The sequence below is a fragment of the Pezoporus occidentalis genome, unplaced genomic scaffold (genome assembly GCF_034315485.1).
Source record: "Pezoporus occidentalis ecotype Australia unplaced genomic scaffold, CSIRO_AGI_Poc_V1 ctg86, whole genome shotgun sequence".
NCBI lineage: Eukaryota > Metazoa > Chordata > Aves > Psittaciformes > Psittacidae > Pezoporus > Pezoporus occidentalis.
The window spans coordinates 2,836,696-2,857,378 of record NW_026916220.1 but is presented as its reverse complement, the minus strand read 5'-3'; the positions used below and the strand labels follow the sequence as shown (position 1 = coordinate 2,857,378).

General features: G+C 38.7%; 1 protein-coding gene across 4 annotated transcripts in view; it reads right to left on the bottom strand.

The window, feature by feature from the left end:
- The window catches only part of DTWD2 (DTW domain containing 2), a 90,580-nt gene that overhangs the window by 4,545 nt on the left and 65,352 nt on the right, over positions 1-20,683 (bottom strand). For 2 of the 4 annotated variants that reach the window (XM_062604446.1, XR_009961905.1), the window contains one exon: positions 525-653. The exons of 1 other annotated variant lie outside the window; for it this stretch is intronic. In XM_062604446.1, the coding sequence (XP_062460430.1) occupies positions 525-653 (129 nt within the window). Of the gene's footprint in view, positions 1-524; positions 654-18,494; positions 19,447-20,683 lie in introns of those variants that run through there. One more of the 4 variants, XM_062604448.1, reaches the window with a different exon arrangement.

Sequence of the window (20,683 nt, the reverse complement as noted above, 5' to 3'; positions counted from 1 at the left end):
CTCAGGCATGATTTGCCCCTAGTGAAGCCATATTGGCTGTCACCAGTCATGCCTTTATTATTCATGTGCCTTAGCACAGTTTCCAGGAGGATCTGCTCGGACACCAAGGTGAGACTGATAGGCCTGTAGTTCACTTTTTCCCTGTTATAAAATATGCATTATATTTCCCCTTTTCCAGTCAGCAGGAACTTCACCGGACTGCCACAACTTCTCAGATATAATGATTACTGGCTTAGCCACTTCATCTGCCTTCAATCTGAGAGCAATATTGAATAAAGAATAGAAAAACTATAGAGACTTTTGGAATACAAGAAAAATTACACATTAATCCGAAAATACTAGAGTTAATAAATAACGTAAGAAAACCATTTTCTATTGATACATTCTTGTTTGAGTTGCTATGCAATAAAACCATTACAATGCTGTTAAGATTTTAATTGTCAAATGTGACATTAATAGGTAAGTACCTTCACTGCCCCTCTGCGATCCAATAAAGAAAAACGCAGGTGTTTACAGTTACATACCTCTTGTATATTCTTATTTTTTTCCATGATCGTAAGAGCAACAGCTGCACATTCAAGTGTAGACAGACAGGTGTTTGTTGGCTGTGTACGAATTACATATTGACTTGAAATGTTGGGTTTTATCTGCACCTGAAAAATAGCAAACTCTACTAAAACAAACAGGTCAGTATACCAAACAAGATACTTCTTCCCTACACTAAGCAAAACACAGTCCCTTCCACTCCATGTTCAGTTGCTTTCTCTCCTTTTTGCTGTTTTGTCGCCCAGTAGCCAATGACCTTATGCTACTTAGTTTAATACCATAATACCCATGAATTGTCCTAAGAGAAAAGAACTGCGAATTTGTTACTGTACAAACATGAAAATAAAATATAATTGTTTGTTAGAGAAAGACTGAGTGAATTTTTAGCAACCAATTTCAGTTGCCACAGATACATAACAAAAATAAAATTATTCATCTATGGTTGTTTTACTGCACTCTAAACATACATATGATCCAAGTACAATGGACAATGACTGTCTAGTCACTGACACTATTTACCTTGGTTAAATACTGGTCAAGTTCTGAGTGAAAGACTTTTAGAAACTACACTTATTCACACGATGTACTAGCTCACTGATTAGAATTATTTGCTTACCTAAATCATATTTGAATATTATTTACAGGCCCTTCCTCAAATGATAACCACTCTGTAAGCCACAAGTTAAAGGCTTTTAGGGAAAAGAAATTGAGTACACCCACTACACTGCCTGTTTCATCAGCTCCAAAAGCTTTTACTGAGTTTATAAACAGCAGTTGAAGCAAAGAATTTACATTATTCAACTTTGTGTGAAAATTTAGGTATTATTAATTTATTCCTAAAATTTGCATCTCCACATATGTTTCAATATAATCCAAACAAGTTAATGTCTTAGCAACATTGTGACCATTCTTAACCAAAAATTATCAGTTTCTTCTCAAAAAAAAATATAGTACAGTACAAAAAAACCCTAAGGAATTATTATAAAAAAGCAAGTCAATTTTCTCTTTTTTTAATCTCATCCCACAAACTCTTATTCTTTCTTCTTCTCGAGAAAATGAGTGACTGTTTCCCATGGCCATTACAATATTGCTCCCATTCTGCTTGCCAGGGAAAACATTTTTCAGTTACTTCACTTCACTATTTTCCCTCTTTACTTTTTCCATTTTGCTTTTATTTATAATGCTTCATTTTCCTTCATCTCTTTTATATGCAGTCACCCACTCTTAAAGGTTCAAGGTATCTTAGCACATCTTACAAAATCCATTTTGCTCCCTCGAGTGAAGATCGATGCCTTTGTTATTTTAAGGCTGCTTACCACAATAATTAACTCCAAAGCACTGTATTTTTAATCAGGTTATATGATTACCAGCTGTTAATTGAACTGAAAAAAAAAACAGTAGTCTCAAAGAACATATAAATGTATCTTTAGAATCACAGAATCATAGAATAGTTAGGGTTAGAAAGGACCTTAAGATCATCTAGTTCCAACCCCCCTGCCATGGGCAGGAACACCTCACACTAAACCATGTCACCCAAGGCTCTGTCCAACCTGGTCTTGAACTCCGCCAGGGATGGAGCATTCACAACCTCCCTGGGCAACCCATTCCAGTGCCTCACCACCCTCACAGTAAAGAACTTCATCCTTATATCCAATCTAAACTTCCCCTGTTTAAGTTTTAACCCGCTATCCCTTGTCCTATCACTAGAGTCCCTAATGAAGAGTCCCTCTCCAGCATCCTTGTAGGCCCCCTTCAGATGGAAGGCTGCTATGAGGTCTCCATGCTGCTTCTCTTCTCCAGGCCTAACAGCCCCAACTTTCTCAGCCTGTCTTCATACGGGAGGTGCTCCAGTCCCCTGATCATCCTCATGGCCCTCCTCTGGACTTCTTCCAACAGCTCCATGTCCTTTACATGTTGAGGACACCAGAACTGCACACAATACTCCAGGTGAGGTCTCACAAGAGCAGAGTAGAGGGGCAGGATCACCTCCTTTGACCTGCTGGTCATGCTCCTTTTGATGCAGCTCAGGATACGGTTGGCTTTCTGGGCTGTGAGCGCACACTGAAGCCGCCTCATGTGAAGTTTCTCATTGACCAGCACCCCCAAGTCCTTCTCTGCAGGGCTGCTCTGAATCTCTTCTCTGCCCAGCTGCAGCTGTGCCTGTGATTGCTCTGACCCAGGTGTAGGACCTTGCATTTGGCATGGTTAAACTTCATGAGATTGGCATCAGCCCACCTCACAAGCATGTCGAGGTCCCTCTAGATGGCATTCCTTCCCTCCAGGGTTATCAACCGAACCACACAGCTTGGTGTCACTGGCAAACTTGCTGAGGCCACACTCAATCCCAGTGTCCATGTCACCAACAAAGATGTTGAACAAGACCGGTCCCAACACCTATCCCTGAGGGACACCACTCATTACTGGTCTCCAGCTGGACATTGAGCCATTGACCACAACTCTTTGCGTGCAGCCATCCAGCCAGTTCTTTATCCAGCAGGTGGTCCAATCATCAAATTGACATCTTGCCAATTTAGAGACATGGATTTTGTGTTAAACACTTTGCATAAGTCCAGGTAGATGACATCAACTGTTCTACCCCTGTCCATCAGTTCTGTAGCCCCATCATAGAAGGCCACCAAATTGGTCAGGCAGGATTTCCCCTTAGTGAAGCCATGCTGGCTGTCACCAACCACCTTGTTGATTTTCATGTGCCTTAGCATGCCTTCCAGGAGAATCTGCTCCAAGATTTTGCCAGGCACAGAGGTGAGACTGACTGGTCTGTAATTCCCCGGGTCATCCATTTTCCCCTTCTTGAAAATGGGGGTTATATTTCCCTTTTTCCAGTCGTCAGGAACTTTAGCTGACTGCCACGATTTTTCAAATATGATGGACAGGGTTTTAGCAAATTCATTTGCCAGCTCCTTCAGGACCCACAGATGGATTTCATCAGGCCCCATGGACTTGTGCATGTTCAGGTTCTTAAGATGATCTCGAACCAGATCCTCTCCTACAGTGGGCCTAAGGTCTTCATTCTCACACTCCCTTCATCTGCCTTCCAAGACTTGGGTGGTGTGCTCAGAGCCTTTGGCAGTGAAGACTGAGGCAAAGAAGTCATTAAGAACCTCAGTTTTCTCCAAATCCAGGGTAGCCAGTTCTCCTGATAGCTTCCAGAGAGGGCCCATGCTGTCCCTAGTCTGTCTTTTATTTGCAATGTACCTGTAGAATCCCTTCCTGTTATCTTTCATATCCCTAGACAAGCTTAATTTTAACTGGGCCTTGGCTTCCCAAACCTGGTCCCTAGCTTCCCAGACAGCATCCCTGTATTCTTCCCAGGCCACCTGTCCTTGCTTCCACCTTTTATAAGCCTCTTTTTTTCCCCTCTAAGTTTCCTCAGCAGCTCCTTATCTATCCATGGAGGTCTCCTGGCCCTCCTGCTGCACTTCCTTCTAGTCAGGATGCAACATTCCTGAGCTTGGTATTCAGGTGATCCCTGAATACCAACCAACAGTCCTGCACCCCCGTGCCCTCTAGGGCTATATCCCATGGAACCTTACTAAGCAGGTTTTTGAAGAGGCCAAAGTCTGCTCTCTTGAAGTCCAGGGCAGTGAGCTTGCTGCACGCTCTTCTCACTGTCCTGAGGATCTCGAACTCGAACATCTCATGTTTGCTACAACCAAGGCTGCCCTGGAGCATCGCATTTCCAACCAGCCCCTCCCTGTTGGTGAGCAAGAGGTCAAGCATGGCACCTCTCCTTGTCAGCTCCTCTATTACTTGCAGGAGGAAGTTGCCTTGCACACAATTGAGGAACCTCCTGGACTGCTTGTGCCGGGCTGTACCGTCCCTCCAACAGATATCAGGATGGCTGAAGTCCCGCAAGAGGACAAGGACCTGAGAGCATGAGGCTGTTCCTATCTGTCTATAGAGCGCTTCATCCATAGGGTCCTCTTCATTAGGCAGTTTGTAACACATCCCCACAATAATATCCCACATCACTGTTCTCCCTTTAACTCTGACCCACAAAGTCTCTGTTCACTGCTCACCTGTCCCCAGACAGAGTTCCACACTCTCCAGCCTATCCCTAACATAAGGACAACTCCCCCTCCCCTTCTGCTGGGCCTGTTTCTTCTGAAGAGCCTGTAACCTTCCATTCCAACACTCCAGTCATAGGCACCATCCCACCATGTTTCTGTGACACCTATTATATCATATCCCCGTAGACAAGCACACATCTCTAATTCCTCTTGTTTGTTCCCCATGCTACGGGCATTGGTATAGAGGCATCTGAGCTGAGCTCCAAATGAAGCCGGCTCATTGGCTGCAGCAGCTGAAATATCTCTACATTGCTCCAAACATTTATTATAGGTGCTGGCAACTGACTGGGTGTGTTGGGATGGAATGATGCCCCCCACCCCCAACACATCTAGTTTAAAGCTTTCTTGACCAGCCTGGCAAGCCTCCTACCAAAACCGCTCTTCCCCTTTAGACCAGCTCCACTAGCCTCCAGTAGACCTGCCCTCCCAAATTGAGTCACATGTTCTAGATACCCAACCCCCTGACTATGGCGCCACTCTTCTAACCATTTATTAACCTGCCAAATCCACCTGGCCTTTTTAAGGTCCTTCCCTTTAACCTAAAGAATTGATGAAAAGACAATCTGAGCTCCTAACCACGTCTCCCGGGGCTCTGTAGCCCTTCGTAATGTTCTCTGGGCTACTGTTACCTATATCACTATCACCCACATGGATGACTATGGGTAATAGTCAGAGGGACTTCCTAGACCAGACAGCCTCTATGCAACATCCCTGATCTGAGCCTTTAGTAGGCAACACACCTCCCTTGAGACTGGGTCAGGCTGGCAGGTGGGTGCCTCTGTGCCTTTCAAAGTAGAGCCCCCTACTACTATGACCCATTGCTTTTTCCTGGCAGCACTATTAGTGATCTTCTTTACCGGTGCATCAGCCAGTTGTTCATGTGCTGGTGTGTGTTTCCTCATTACCCCCCTGCAGAACTGCGAAGCGGTTCTGGGTGGGCACATGAGATTTAGGAAGAAGCCCCTTGCTTTTAATTGTTCTCTTCCTCCTTTTTTTTTGTTGTCTTTTTTTGTTAACTAGTTCCCAGCTTCCTGGGTTAGCGGCCTCCTTCTTTCCTCCATGAGCTACAATGGACAGTTTGGGCGCGGAGTAAGCAGTCCTGCTTCCTCTCAGCCTCCCTGACATCTTGCAGCCTATTGACAGTGTCCCACAGCTCAGCCCCTGCTGCAGGAGGGCCTCCACCAGGGCGCAATGACTGCAGCCCTGCCCATTGTGCCCCGCCTCAAGAGAACAGTGCAGGCACTCTCGACACCCCGAGCTCTGCCCTGCAGCCTCCCCTCTCATCGGCTCTGTCTAGGTGCCTACACTGACCACCGCTGGCCACCAGAGATCCTGGTCATGAGGTGAGTGCTCACCATCCCACTCACTTGCCCACTCACCTGCCCACTCACCCTGCCTGCGCAAACTGCAGCACAAACTTCTTGAACATACTTACTATTCTTAGATATTTGAAAGTAATGGTTACAGGTATTAATGGTACTGCAAATTCAGTGGTCATCTCCACTTAAAACTCATTTTTATTTTCTGCATCTACTCAGCATATTTCTGCAAATGAATTGGCACAACGTCTGACAAATTACTCAGTGAATGCCTATTACTTACTATAAAATCAAACCTGATATTAAATATTGAAAGCCAAGGTAGTTGAAAAAGTTGATTTGTCTGCAAACTCACGGTCTTTAGTTTCTAGCTCTGTATGCTGTCTAAAAAAAAAAATAAATTTATACCTAGCATCTCATTAGCAGATTATACTTGCTATTACACTCTACTGGAAGACCATCATAAAATCTTTAATTTATAGGAATACTGTAGAATCTTTATCTATTGTATGAAAGATATTAATAGTTATTGGATATTCAACAGCAAATTTAGCCCATCTTCTACGGAATAGATCCAGGGCAGATTTAAGAATGAAGCTAGTGGATACATAATAAGATTTATCATACCTTCTTCAATTTGGTATTGAAAAATCAAAAGAGAATAAATTTATTTAGGAAAGAAAATGTAGAATTTGGACATCCGTGTATGCAATGAAACGCAAAAGAAAATTAAAATGAAATAAATATTTGTATTTGTTGTTCCTCAAGGTTTGCTTTGTTTTTATGCTCCCTTTACTGGTACCAGATATGGATCTCCATCATGACAGAGCAGGAAAGCTAGTTATTTCAAGCATACAGAGACCTAGTTTTAGTCCCTACTTAGAAATTCCTGTCGAGGTATTAAAACACAGGGTAAATTCTGTTCATGGGTTCTTCAGCGAGTATCCTGAACAGCAGAGAAGGCACATATCCACACTTTTCCTCAACAGCTGACAGCCACATTCTTGACAGAGTCTCTACAGAAATTGAAAATACCTCATGGACTACCTGCAGGCACACTGGCTTCCCCCTTTTCAGACATGGACAACAGTGTATTAAGGAGGTGGCTGGAAATACTTCTACCTGTCAGTTTTTGTATTTCATTTATTGGGTCTTATCTTTACAAACTTTTAAGATCATCAGCATTCCAAAGAAAAGGGAAATTACTCATGATTTCAAGACAGCCTCCATGGAAGAGAAGCTGCCTGCACACCACCTTACACTGTGGAGCCAAAAAGTCTAAGTATAGCTCTCAGAACAGCTGACAATATACAAAACACCAACTCTATTTCTAAGAGCAACAGCAGCAGCAACCAAATTTGTTACTTCCTGGGAAGACTGAGAGAGTATGGAAACAAGTGGTCCCCATCCATTTTTCCAAAAAATTACATATTCACTGGTGTGAGGTGAAAATACCATAGACAGCACAGTGGTAGTGATCAGAGGATGAACACCTGACCAGGTCAACTCCCTGCCAATTTGTCTCTTTGGCTTCTTTCAACAAGCACGCATTTACCCTATTCTTGACTCCAGAGTGGCATAGTATGTAAACAGTGATCTTTAGTCACCTGAAACACAGTCAGGGTACCCTTTGTCTATCATAAATTGTACAGACTCACCAAATGACTGTCTATCAGAAGCTAATACACTCACTGGAAAACACAAAATGAGGAGCACCAACAATTTAGAGCATATACTGAATGGTAAAGCCAAAACAATATAGAAACCTAGATGAACTAATATACCTAATATGTATTTCAGACACGGGAAGAATTTCAGACACGTCTCCTTGAAAAAAAAAAAAAAGCCTAGATATAAGAAATATTTACTGTTCTCAAACATCACTGGGTAGGGAAATGACCTCCTTCATTTTCAGCCAACAGATCTAAAACTTGCCTTGCCTTTGTGGAGTCAACAGTTTCAGGTATTGCATCAGCCTCATGAAAACTGCTGCACTACCTAGATGAATAAATTGTCTGTTACCTGCTTATCTTAAATCCTGCTGAACAAGCTTAATTACAAGTTACAGAACTGTTCCTCCTCAGTTCATGTAAACAAAATCTGATCATTTACCATTTACACTTCAAAAACTCAGAATAAGTACATACAAATACCCTATTTAAATGCATTTCAAAACAACAATCATGATGTTTCATAGCCACTTCTCCATAAAATGATAAGTATATAAGGATACCATGATATAATAATTTTCTTTTTTTCTCTTTAACTGTCAGCTATTTGCAAACGATATGCACACTTAGGAATCAGTTACTCAGCAATGTCAACTTGAAAAAAAAAGCAACCTATTTAACACCACTCAGTGAAATAAACAATAGTAATAGACAGAAGATGGAAACTACCACAACTAATTCAAACTAGAGACCAGAATTTAGATAAGCTGAATGAAATTACTGGAATTTAGCCAGGACACTGAAATCAGTGTATCTATTCTCTTTGTAAGTGCAAAGGAGTTTGGGGGCTTAGTTTCCAAGCCATCAGAAGCATGAAGCAACACATACTATCAAGTTTCATTTTTACGTGTAACTCATGGTTTCCAACAGCCTGAATGTCAGCAATTCTCCATAACTGGTACATTAACTTAATAAACACCGTCTCCTCTACTAACAGACACCCTCTTAGCAAATGCTACAGCCTTTGAGCATTTACAAAGGAGTTGAACCACAGTAGAAATACTGCATCTTCAGTATTTCTCAGGGTTTCAGAGTTCTTCCAGGGCCCTCTCTAGGGATGCTCCAGGCAAGGGGCAACCCAGCTGATCCTGTTCAGCTGTTCAGAACTGACAGAAGCAAAAGTGTTGCCTTGATGAGGTCAAAGACCAGCTGTTTGAAACTTCAAATATTTAAGTCAGTAAAGACAGGCAACTGATTTACACTTTTAAGTATCAGGACTAAAGCTCCTGCAGAATGCTCTAAGTGCTATCCTCAGTCCTCTCCTTAATGCCACTATCTTTATCCTTTTACCATCTCTGTGCTGATTTCTCCATCATTACTCATACTAGCTTTACTCTCTAAACAGTATCCATCATTTTGCAAAATTGTACTTGGAAAACAGTGCACAGAAAGTATATTAAGTCAGTACACCTGTCTCACACAAACACACTCAATAGTTCTTTGTTTTGTCTGTCCTGTTTACTGCAATTAGACTACAGGCATCTCAAAACTGGCAGGAACAGCATAACCTTCTGTGGCTTCCATGAAAAAAACAAGCATGTACTTTAAGATCCACTCCTCTTTTACTTACATTGATAGTATCCTTATAAAATCCAAATTTGTTTGGAAATTAATTTGATCAACCCTAAGAGAATTAAGAAAGCAAGTACCATCCGTCATGCTGCTTAATATAGGCAAAAGTTACTGTTCATATGTACTGCTATTTTGACAAATATCTTCCAGATAAAGTACCATAAGCCATTTTTTGAAGGAACTCAAAATGCACAAAACCCCCAGCAAGAGTATAACTACATCATGCCATCTTGGCCATCATTCTAGAAACTAAGAAAAAATTTTTTTAAGATACTGAAGGAGAAGACCATTCTCTGTGTGCTACTGCACAGACAACATCAGACAAAATGGAGCCAGGCATGGGAAAGATCTTTCACTCAAGTATCCAGCTGGCACAAGGACCTTTTACCTGTAAGCCAAATCAAACTATTTTCCAAATGTTATAGAGATTTCATGCAGTTAAACATAATTACCTTTGTGACAGAGAAGATTGTATGAGTAAATTTAATCTCACAATGATACTGAAATTTAAATCAAGAATATAAGTAAGTTATTTTGTTCAAAATTTTGGCTTTAATGTAAAGTGACATCTTAAGAGCACTCTGTTTCTAAATACTGGAGGGAAAAACTGCCATGCAACTGTGACAAATGGATAGCCTGAAAGAGTACATAGATGTCACAAAAACCTCTGTCCAGAGACATGCATGCCTTTTGACTGAATATTTAGGCATATGATGCTCCTGTATATGTTCCATGTAAATGGTGAAACAGCTCATAAATTATACTGTTACTTTCAGGTACACTTCAAGAAATTTGTTCAATTTCTACAAAATGCAACATATTCTGCACATTCTCTTTGACAATTTCCAATGAACTCCCAAAAATTTTCTTTTTGGGTATCCCACAAATCATTCCTCTCAGGCAAATTATGGCACCAGGTGACATTCCAGAGTCATCGTTAGAAGCCTCAGGATATCTCACTACTGCTATAATGGGAACTGCTGCAAACATGTAATATTCCACCGTGGCAAGAGAAGCATAATTGTTTCTGCTGAGCAGTGGCTGTGTGTATGTTCTATCTACTTAGGCTCCTCTCAGCCTGTGCAGAAGAACCTGAATTCAGAACTGCAATGAAAATTAGCTCTTTCACAGTTCAAACCCAGAAATCTTCTTACACCCCTTACACCCATGTAATAGCAGTGTCAGAATTTCTTTCATCAATTAATGTATGAAAATATATTAACTTTTATGCACTTTTGAGAATGCCCTTTCTTTGTATTAACCAAACAATATGAGAAACAGATACTAATGCTATGGGATATTACATGCTAAGGATAAATGTCCCAAAAGAAATCAGTAGAACTACCCACTGAATGAGCTAAGGCTCATCATCTGCATATAATCCTACACAATGTCTCTTTGTTCCGTGACTACATCAAATGACACCTCTTTTAAAAACGTCACCTCTGTATTTCATTAAGTCTCTTTCCTGTTACTATATAAACAGGTTTGGAAGAAAATAAATATCCTGTAATTTGATATATATATAAATATTTGAGAATGCCACGAGTATATTCTGGGAAAAAATATTTTTAATGTTTCACAATATTCTGACCTCTTTTTTAAAATATATTTTTAATGAGGATAACTCTGATTGTATACAGCATTTCTCTACTGTGTTTTTTACATGCATTTTCAGACATAGTTGATTGACAGGAAAAGAAATTAAATCACAAAAGGACTATGTCCTTCACAGACAGAACTTCTTATACCACATTCCACATTTTTGGGGAGCAAGAAAAAGAAGAAGTTTGGCAAAAAAATCACAAGTACAGGTACCTTATCTACCTCACCCCTGCCAAACTTTAAGTTTTTCGAGTACTCCTAAAGAAATTCAGCCAAATTCCTTCAATAGATATTCTTTCCCAAGAGCTGGGCAAGAAAGCAATGAACGTTAAGAAGGAAATACTGCCTCTAAAAAGTAAATCAGAATAAACACAAAGCTCTCATGATTGTTCAAGACAACAAAATATTTTTCACATGCAAAAATTGTGATAAATGAACCAGGGCAGAAAAAAAACACTATAAACAAAGAAAACATTACTTATACTATTATTTATCTGCAGAAGACAACTTTCTCACATAGTAATTTAGCTTGTGCAAAGACTGGAGAATTTGATACATAACCTTGACATTTGCATTTATTAACTAGTTGAAAGAATTGCAAGCTAAATACCTACTAAATTTAAAAAACATCCACCAAAACAGATACCTCACTTTTCTTAATGAATCTGTAATCTAATCTATATGTTTATATTAATCATCTTTAGATACGATACTATATGAAGTTAAGGTTAAATTCACTTTCCAAACTACAATTTCTCTTGTAGGAGAACCTGGTAATTCAAAATATTTAGTACCACATATGCAGATTGTTTTGAGAAAGTCCAATAACTACATAATAATTCCTTAGGCTATATATTTCTTTAATGTACTATGAAATCAAAGATCTACACAAAACATAGAATATTTTGCAGTGGCCTCCTTAACACTTCATTTGTTTTATAAAACTATTTACATCAGGCCCTTCTGCCTACACAATCATTTCTGAAGTGTTTTCACCAGGAATCTGTCACTACATTTTTGTCAGAACTCAAATTTTTTAGCATCTTCCCAAAGATGCTAAGAGAATTCAACAGTTTAGCACTTGTCACATCTTGCAAAATCAAATAAAATTGCCAACTCTTTAGACTGTCAAATACAGTATCAGCAACACCTGCAGACTTTCATAGTTTAGAAGTATCACCAAAGTAAGCAGTGCTTTTGAAAGTTATTTCAGATGCTTATGCCCGTCTGCATACCCTAAATCCTTAATGTTACATATAACGTGGAAGGAGTAAAATTATGGAATCACCAAATTTTTAAATAATTTCCCCCAATGTTTGTCATCACTTACACCATGCATGGAAAATGTATAATATGCAGCAAGTATTTGCCCCCAAAAGAAGTTTAGAAAATAAACCTGAGAACATTTATTTATTTATTTATTTATTTATCAAGCCAGAAAACAGAATATTCTGGCCTACACTTCAGTAGCCAATCTCTGCAGTATTGCTTTGTTGCTTAGTTTCTGCAGAAACTAAGTAACTTACTAGATAAGTAACACAAACTTTTACATTAATGAAAATCTTCACCGGTAAAAGTTATTTAAAATGGCATTTCTTAAGATGTCAAGACCAGGCTGCTGACAGTGACAGACAAGTTTCAGCCTCTAGTGCTGCAAGAAAACTGAAGAAAGTTTTTATGAACGTCTTCTGCTTCCCTGGAAGACAAGACATTGGACTTGATGTCAGAAAATAAACTGAGCTCACTATATCAGAGTACAGCTTTAGGCAAGCTGCCTACCTTCCTTCTTTGAGCTTGAAGGTCTCTATCAGTATGATGATATTTACCCAGTACAGTCAAGCACTTTGAAAGGTGGAGGAAGGGATGCTGGAGAAGCTGGAGACAGTATCAGAAATGTAAGTGCTGTTACTGGAGATAAGAAGTGAATCTTCTTTCTGATATTTTTTTGCGATGTGTATCTAAAAAAGCTATGGATATGGTTAAGTAGAAAAAAGCAAACAAGAATTATGACAATCTCTCTTACATATAGGTATAAAAGAGAATCAACGTTCCCTTCGCTATTTGCCCTGTGTTTCTTGTATGAATATTTACAAGCACAAGAAGAACTACCAAAAAGAAAGAAATAAAAGCAGAGGCCCTTGATATACTTAAAAGAAAGAAAAATAGTATGGTCTTCAGTTACAACAAATAACTGAAATAAAGTCCAAGTGCAAACAAGCTGTAGTTCTAAATATAATACTTCAAATTCCTGTAAAAGAAGGCAGCCTGAGACTGACCCAGCTGACATAAATATTGAGCTAAAAAAAAAAAAAAAAAAACACACAGAAAAAGCTAACAGTGAAATTGTAAGGGGAAAAAAGCTAAGATGTAACAGAAGACAGTACTGATCTAGTCATATTTGCACTACATATTTTTCACAAATAATTGAAATACTACCTGGTTAAGGTCTCAGGTTCTGAAATTGCAGGATTTTGCCTATAACTAAAGAATAAAATATCTTAATACTGCCATTATGTTATGCGAAAATAATTGTGCAAGTTGTAGAGGGTATGGCTGACACTTCATAAAATGACTATACATTTTTAGCTAATTTTCATGCATTGTAGTCTATTGTATTTAGAGAAAGAAAAATCCAGAAATAACTTCTGGTAATATTTCTCTTACTCTTCTTAACATTTAAAAAATGAATGTCAGGCAGCAGATCAATATTTTATGCAGCGCTATTCTTTTAATAATTAATACAATAGGAAAGTGCTGCAAGTAAATTCAGTCAGTGAGCAGAATACAGATCTAGAGAATGGGGTCATGAAATGAAGGAAGAAAATTTAATTACATGTATTGTCACAGACATTTAATTACCTGCAAATATCAGAAAACTGAAAAGGAAAATTAAATACCTCACTGTCAAAAAGTTGCATCAACAGAATGACATTGTTCTTTGGAATCTACTAATTACTTCTGCTTTCTCCAATTTTTTTTTTTTTTTTTTTTTTTTGTTATATGTGAATACTAGTAAGCACTTCCTTAGATATGGAAAAAGAAGTGGAAGAAGCACCACAGAAGAACTTTGGCAGAGGCACAAGGGAACATGTAAAGAAAGATTAAAAGAAGAAAAAAGCTTTCAATTAATCTAGCTATTTTAAAGCAAGGTCAATCAAAATGAAAAATATTTCTAGTTGCCTTTTTACAAAGGGTTCATATCCCATGAGTACTTCAGCATGGATACAATGATACAAAACCTTTCTACCAATTGCTCCTTAATCGTTCTAGCAGCAGGATATTGAGATATTTGGCAAAGAGTTTGACAATAATTATGAAAGAAATGACAAATAAAAGCAAAGTTTCCACCGAAAAGTGAAAAATGCATATAGTTCAGGCATCTGGCAAACTACCAGAGACCTTTCAGTCACAACGAAAATGTCACTATATTGAGAAGTAATAAATACATACTTATGACCAGAAAAATGTCAAAGCGGACCAATGTCATTCAAATTAACGTAAATGTCAGAAGGAAAGACTCCTGTTGATTGCTTAGCATCATATCTCAACTGTGCACAAAGTCTTGACCCAAAGTAATTCCCAGTTCTCTCCCTCTGATCTCAGTCTTCTCAAACAGCAATTTCTACCAGTCCTAGCATTTAAAAAATTTGTTTTTCAGGGTTCATAATATTATTTTGTTTTTAATGTTTTAGTTGTAATGAGACAGCAGCTAAAACGTGAACATAAAACATTTCAGAATATTTAATAGATTTTTATGAGTATCTTTATCCGTCGGGTCACCATACAGCAGAAGATATGAACTGCTTACTTAATGAACTCAGTTTGTCTTACTGTATCAAAAATTACACAATTTAAAAACACCAACATAACTCACAAACAAAGACTTCTACAGCCTACAGGTAACGAGGATTTTCTGCAGCATTAATAGTAAAATCACCATTGTCACACACATACAGATAAAAAACATTTATAGAACAAGTCAGTGAAAGCAAGGTATTTTTCTTCCATTAGTATAAGGATCCATGGTTGAACGCATACCACTTCCTGGGACCTATGTTACTACAGCTTTCCTCACAGTAACTTCTAATGGCTGGCATTTGTCACCCTGGGTTCTGACTTGCCTCCTGCCTACCCTGCACCCTTTATACACCATGTTCCCTCTTTCCTTTGAAGAATTAAACTGGACATTGTCCAGTTACTTAGGTTCTCTTGCGCTCACGAAAACTGGAATTGTGACGAAAGAAAACACAGATAGGAAAACAGAAATTCAAATGGGAGTATATTGGAAACTGTAATAAAATGTATTTACTACCTGGCACTACTTATTATTTGGTCCTCGTATGTTCATTTGCCTAAGTCCCATAACTGTTGAGGATGAAAGAACATAATTTTTCTCTGCACATTCTCAGCTCACTGAATAGGAGATTTTATAAAAATACTTCAGAAAGTAAACATCAGAAAAGGCATAAACTAAGATACAGCCAGATAACAACAGTGACTCTTGATGTTTTGTTCTTTTCTTCTGGGTGTTTTCTGTATGCAATGTTTTTCTATTTATGTTTTTACACTAAATGTAATCCTGTCCCAAGTTGTTCAGGCTGTTGCATTACATGACTGTATTGCATTCATGTCTGTGAACACAAACTATACTAGAAAAAGTTTTTTACTTCATCTAGAAGGAAATTAACTAATGGCAGATTGCATTTTAGAATACCTGTCTGCCCCCACAAAGAAATTATTCTAATTTTTGGACATGTTTTCAGAAATAGACTACTACACCTTCTTCAACCCTCTAGGCTTGAAAACAGCAAATATCCAGATAAAGTTTTATTATCTAAACATACGAGGGGACTAGACAACAAAAACCACTTTAGTTAAAAAGCACATCAATGTAACTTTTCACACATCTGTACCCATTACAGTTTGTGTATCAACTGGAAAACAGAATTAATTTCAGCTTCTGGTCAACTATGCATGCTGACAATCTTGTATCGATAATTCTGGCACTCCTCCAAGTTGAACTGCTGGAAGCTAAGAGTAAGAAAAAGTTGCCCCTGACATTGCTAAAATGCTCTTTCATTGACTGGAATTCAAGAAAGCATATAACCTTGACATTGCAGATTTCTAGAGCCTTTTTAGCAGACAGCACATTAACTATAAACTGGTAGCAACACTTTTAATTAACTAGTTTATGAGGTCAAAGACCATAGCTTCCTGTCATTGGCAACACCTTTCCCAAACCTTCCCTTTCCAATGAAGACAATAAAGCATTTTTTAGTACTATGGTATTACAAATTACAAACAACCTGCTTGTATTGTCTGCTAATTGGAGAATGTTTAGTTGTGCCCATTATGCATGAAGTGAGAATGTTACACTCAGCAGCAGTCAGAAAGGAGTAAAGACACTTAGCAGAAAGGAACCTGTTATAAATACAGTGCTGAATAACTGTGTGGTACCTTGAAACTCTGAAGCTTACTGTCACAAATTAGTTCGTAAGCAAATAACCCTGAAGGTCTTGGCTCAAAACCATTACGTTTACCTGCAAAAGTACAACCTATTTTAATAGCTTTATAATAGTGCATTTTACTGCAGAATTCCTAAGATCTCATATAAATAGGGGTAACTTGCTGTAAAAGCTTTTTTAAAAAAGCATATGGTAGCATTTACCTCACCTACTAGTAGGTCACATTTTTTTCTAGTTCATTTAACAGTTCATTTCAAGGCCATAAAACTATGTAACAAAGAACACTTAATTCAATTGGAAAAATAGGGGAAATTTAATTTAAGAGAATGTTTAATTACTCCAGGAAGAATCTGGTTAGGATGCCTGAGCTAACAGCCCATCATTCATAGGAAGACATCATAAAAACCTCAGGGTTTTGCTTTTTGTTTTGTTTAAAAGAGTTGAAAGCACTTCAGCAAAAGAGCATTTCCAGCAACAGGGGGTTCCTACACTTATCTTGTTTGATACAGAGAAGAGAATATGTGCATGGGCCTAAAATCCTGGTATCATTTGAGAGCAACCTGCAGACTATTCCATGCAGTCAGGCCCAGCCATTTGGAGCAATCTATCTGAAAGGGAAAACCTTATTTACCACAGCTCACCACCTATTACATGTCTCCTCAGTCATTCCTACGCTGGTGGTATGGAACACCTTCCCACTTCACCCACTGGACAGAGGGACACCACTGTGCTGCTCCCTGAGCCTTTCTGAGCTTGTCTTGGAATCTTCACAAGGTGAGGAAGTCTCAGCACAGAGATGAAGACCTAAAACTTGTACATTTACCCTTAACTGCCACTGTTCTGGTAGCAGGGGGCAGCAGGGCAGACCTTGATGGGAGGACATGCCCTGCTGCCCCTGACCCTGTCACACACAATTTCAGACAGCTCCACAATAGACCTGCTTCAAGTGCATGACCTGGTAGGTTTAGCATCCTGGGCCATCACTACAGGAAGACCAGGACCGCTTAGCAGAGCTGGGGAGTCCAGCTAGCACTGTGTTGGAATAGGAGGGCACCACCAAGTGCTCAGCTCTAAGAGAACCAGCAGCCAGCAGTTCTGAGCTGCCCATGTTTGAAGCTGCTGCCCAGGCTGCGGAGGAAGGGAGGACACTGCCAGAGAGTTGGGAAGCTACTGTCCCAAGTGGGCACCCCAATAGCTGGGACAGGAAAACGGGGGCCCTGATGCTGAGTAAACAACACAGACAGATCAGACCACCCCAGTTACAGTACTTCACTTAGAAAAGAGAAGTCATCTATCCTTCACTATGAGGGTAGCGAGGCACCGGAACAGGCTGCCCAGAGAAGTTGTGGATGCCTCATCCCTGGAATTATTCAAGGCCAGGTTGGGCAGGGCTCTGAGCAACCTGGTGTAGTGGAAGGTGTCCCTGCCTGTGGCACATGGTTGGAACTAGATGAGCTTTAAGGTCCCTTCCAACCCAAACCAGCCTGTGGTGCTATAACTACAAAGAAGGAATTCAGACCTGTATAAAAGAGGAATACCTCTGGTGTAGCAGGATAGTATTTAAACCTGAAAAGCTACATATATAATGCTACAAATAAGAGAAGCCTCCTCATATATTCCCAGCAGTAATGAAACAGCACAGCAGGCTTCAGCTTCCTGCAGCTGTTTTCTCAAAACTTGTTTAATGGCATTAGCTAACAGTGTGGCTCCGCTATTTTAAAGGAAATTTGTCTTAACTTTCCTTAAGTTAGCCACAGAACATAGCACCAAAAGAATGACAGCAATTCTGCCATCTGTAGACCACCAAGCACAGCACAGAAGGTCCAGCTTTGCATTAGAAAATGTAGCTACACAGTATTCCCCATAACACTCGTAAGAACCACTGTCTCCTAATTAGTTCTCAGCTTAACAATTTTGCAAAAGCACACATGGCTCTTTTACTAGAATCTACAATGGGGAAGATTTTATTCCTCTTCAGCCTTCAACTATTTAGATGGCATTAAAAACAAAATAAAATAAAACTTTTATGTATATGTAGAACAGTTATCTAAAAATAAGCCCATGGCAATCCACCTGCAGTTCATATCAGGGTTACTGAAACGAAGTTGGCAACTATTTTAAAATTCATTTTATTTTTCTGAGATTAAATGATCAAAAATTCCTTTTATTAATAGGATGGTTCTGTATTCTAATGAATAAATCTGTATTAAGAAAAGTTGAAATTACTTTTCCAAGACAACAAAACCTTCTAGACGACCACAGGCTATTGAATAAAAAGTGTTTTGCTTTTGCTCCCATATGCACCTATGAGGACTTCCAAAAATGTGCTGCAATAAAAATAAAATTCCCCATACTTCCCAATATTAACTAAAGAAAGAAGATACTAGAAGATACCTACTCCTTTTTTTCAGAGCTATAAGCACTTCTTGTCCAAGGGACTTCAGCATTTCAACTCCAAATTTAGCTGTTTCACTCACAGTTATGTGTATATCTAACTATAATAATTGTTACTATAAAAATACAAATGCTTAACTAACTGCAAACAACTAAACTGACACATGTATGAACTGTCAGATGGATTAAGCATGAGATTTACAAAGTCCTTGAATCCATTTTATCAACTCCCCTGATACTTTTGACCTTGCATTTTTTTAAATACAGAACGTAAGTCCCTTACATTCTGCATAATTCTTTTTCCCTCTCTATGAAGTGACATTGTCTCTCTTTGGACAGAAAGGAATCTCTGGAACCTCATGGCAAAGTAAGAACCGATCCCCTGGCTTTAGGTAACAAGAATTTTGTCTTGGGATTCAGGAGTTAATCACATCTTCTCCCACTGCCTTTGGCATAATACAGTAGGAGCTTTTACTGCCTCTGAATTCGTGACTCATCACAAAAAAAAAATAAATATGTGTTTCAGGATTTGCAAGAGAATTTTTTGTATACATTGTAGAAGACTTCAAACTAGTTGCCAAGGCAGTAAAATACAAACAGGTGGGATTTATCGCTGAGCAGGAATTGACTCACATCCAAATAAATGCTGGACAGGGTGTTACATTTCATGTCATGGAAGTAAGTCTACAAACACTGCAGGTTGAGAGTCTTGTATGAAGTTCATCTATAATCACATTTGATCACTATTACTTAACAGAATGTCAACTAATTTAAATCCCACTTCTAATTAACTTCAAAAGGGTTAAAAAATTAGGATTTCTGCCCTGGACTGTTTTTTTTAATTTATTTTTTTATTTGTAGTAAAGAAGCATTCCACATGTCATTGGTGAAGCAATTTTAAAGCAGACAGTATGTGATCCACAATGGTAATGCTTAGGGACATGCCAACTTAACATTTTCAAATCTGGTCCTGAATTTGAAATACTGTCTTGCTTGTACATAAAGTCCAAACTGTACAGAGATAATGTAGTTAGATACTTGGGTTCTGCCCTTAATTGAAAATATCTTTAAGTAAATGGAAAAATTACTATCAAACATCCAAGTTCACAGGCTTAAGGACTGCAAGAAAGCCACTACCTACCTATTGAGCAGTTTCTTACATGAATATTTAGTATCTGCTCAGTGATATGAGAAAAAAGATGGAATGAAATTTTTAAACTAAGGACCAATTCTGCCATCTTTTATCTGCACAGTAAAATTCTAAGTAAACTCAACTTTTCAATAAATGAAACTGATTTGTCACATGAGTAAGACAAGTAAACTCTGGTCCTAATTTTTCTTCTTAAATTCTGAGAGCTAACTTTAAAATTATGCTTCTAAAATTAAAGCACGCATAGTCATCCCCTTTTTATAATGAACCCTGCAGAACCACCACTCCACTAGAAAGTGGCTGCAAAGTGACTTTGTCAATAGCAGAACTTTCACAAAAGAATCTGCAACAAAATTGTTTCTGTAAGATGAATTTTCAGGTGGTGAGGTCAAAAAAGTTTGCTTCAGCTTTCTCATAAGATGAAGATAAAAGACCTTAATAAAAGAAACAGTTATTCTAAAAATAGAGTGACATGGGGACAGCTGGAGAAACATAGCTTGCACTGGGGAGGAAATCTAAAATAAAATGAGGGGTGTGATCAAGTACAGAATCTGCAAAATCACAGAAGTGACTTTCTAAGTCAAACAGTCCAGCAGTTAGAAAAAAAAAAAAAAAGACACAAGACTAAGTAACATAAGAGATCATTCTGAAGTTTAAACAAAAAGAAAGCCTGGTTAAATCAGCAGTAGGTGTACGGAAAGGAAACAAAAAAGAGCAAAACGTTGTCCATTTTCTGTCTTCTTAAAACTAATTTATACCAAACACACATAAAGACAACGATAAAACAGAAGCTGTAGGTAGTAAATCTGCA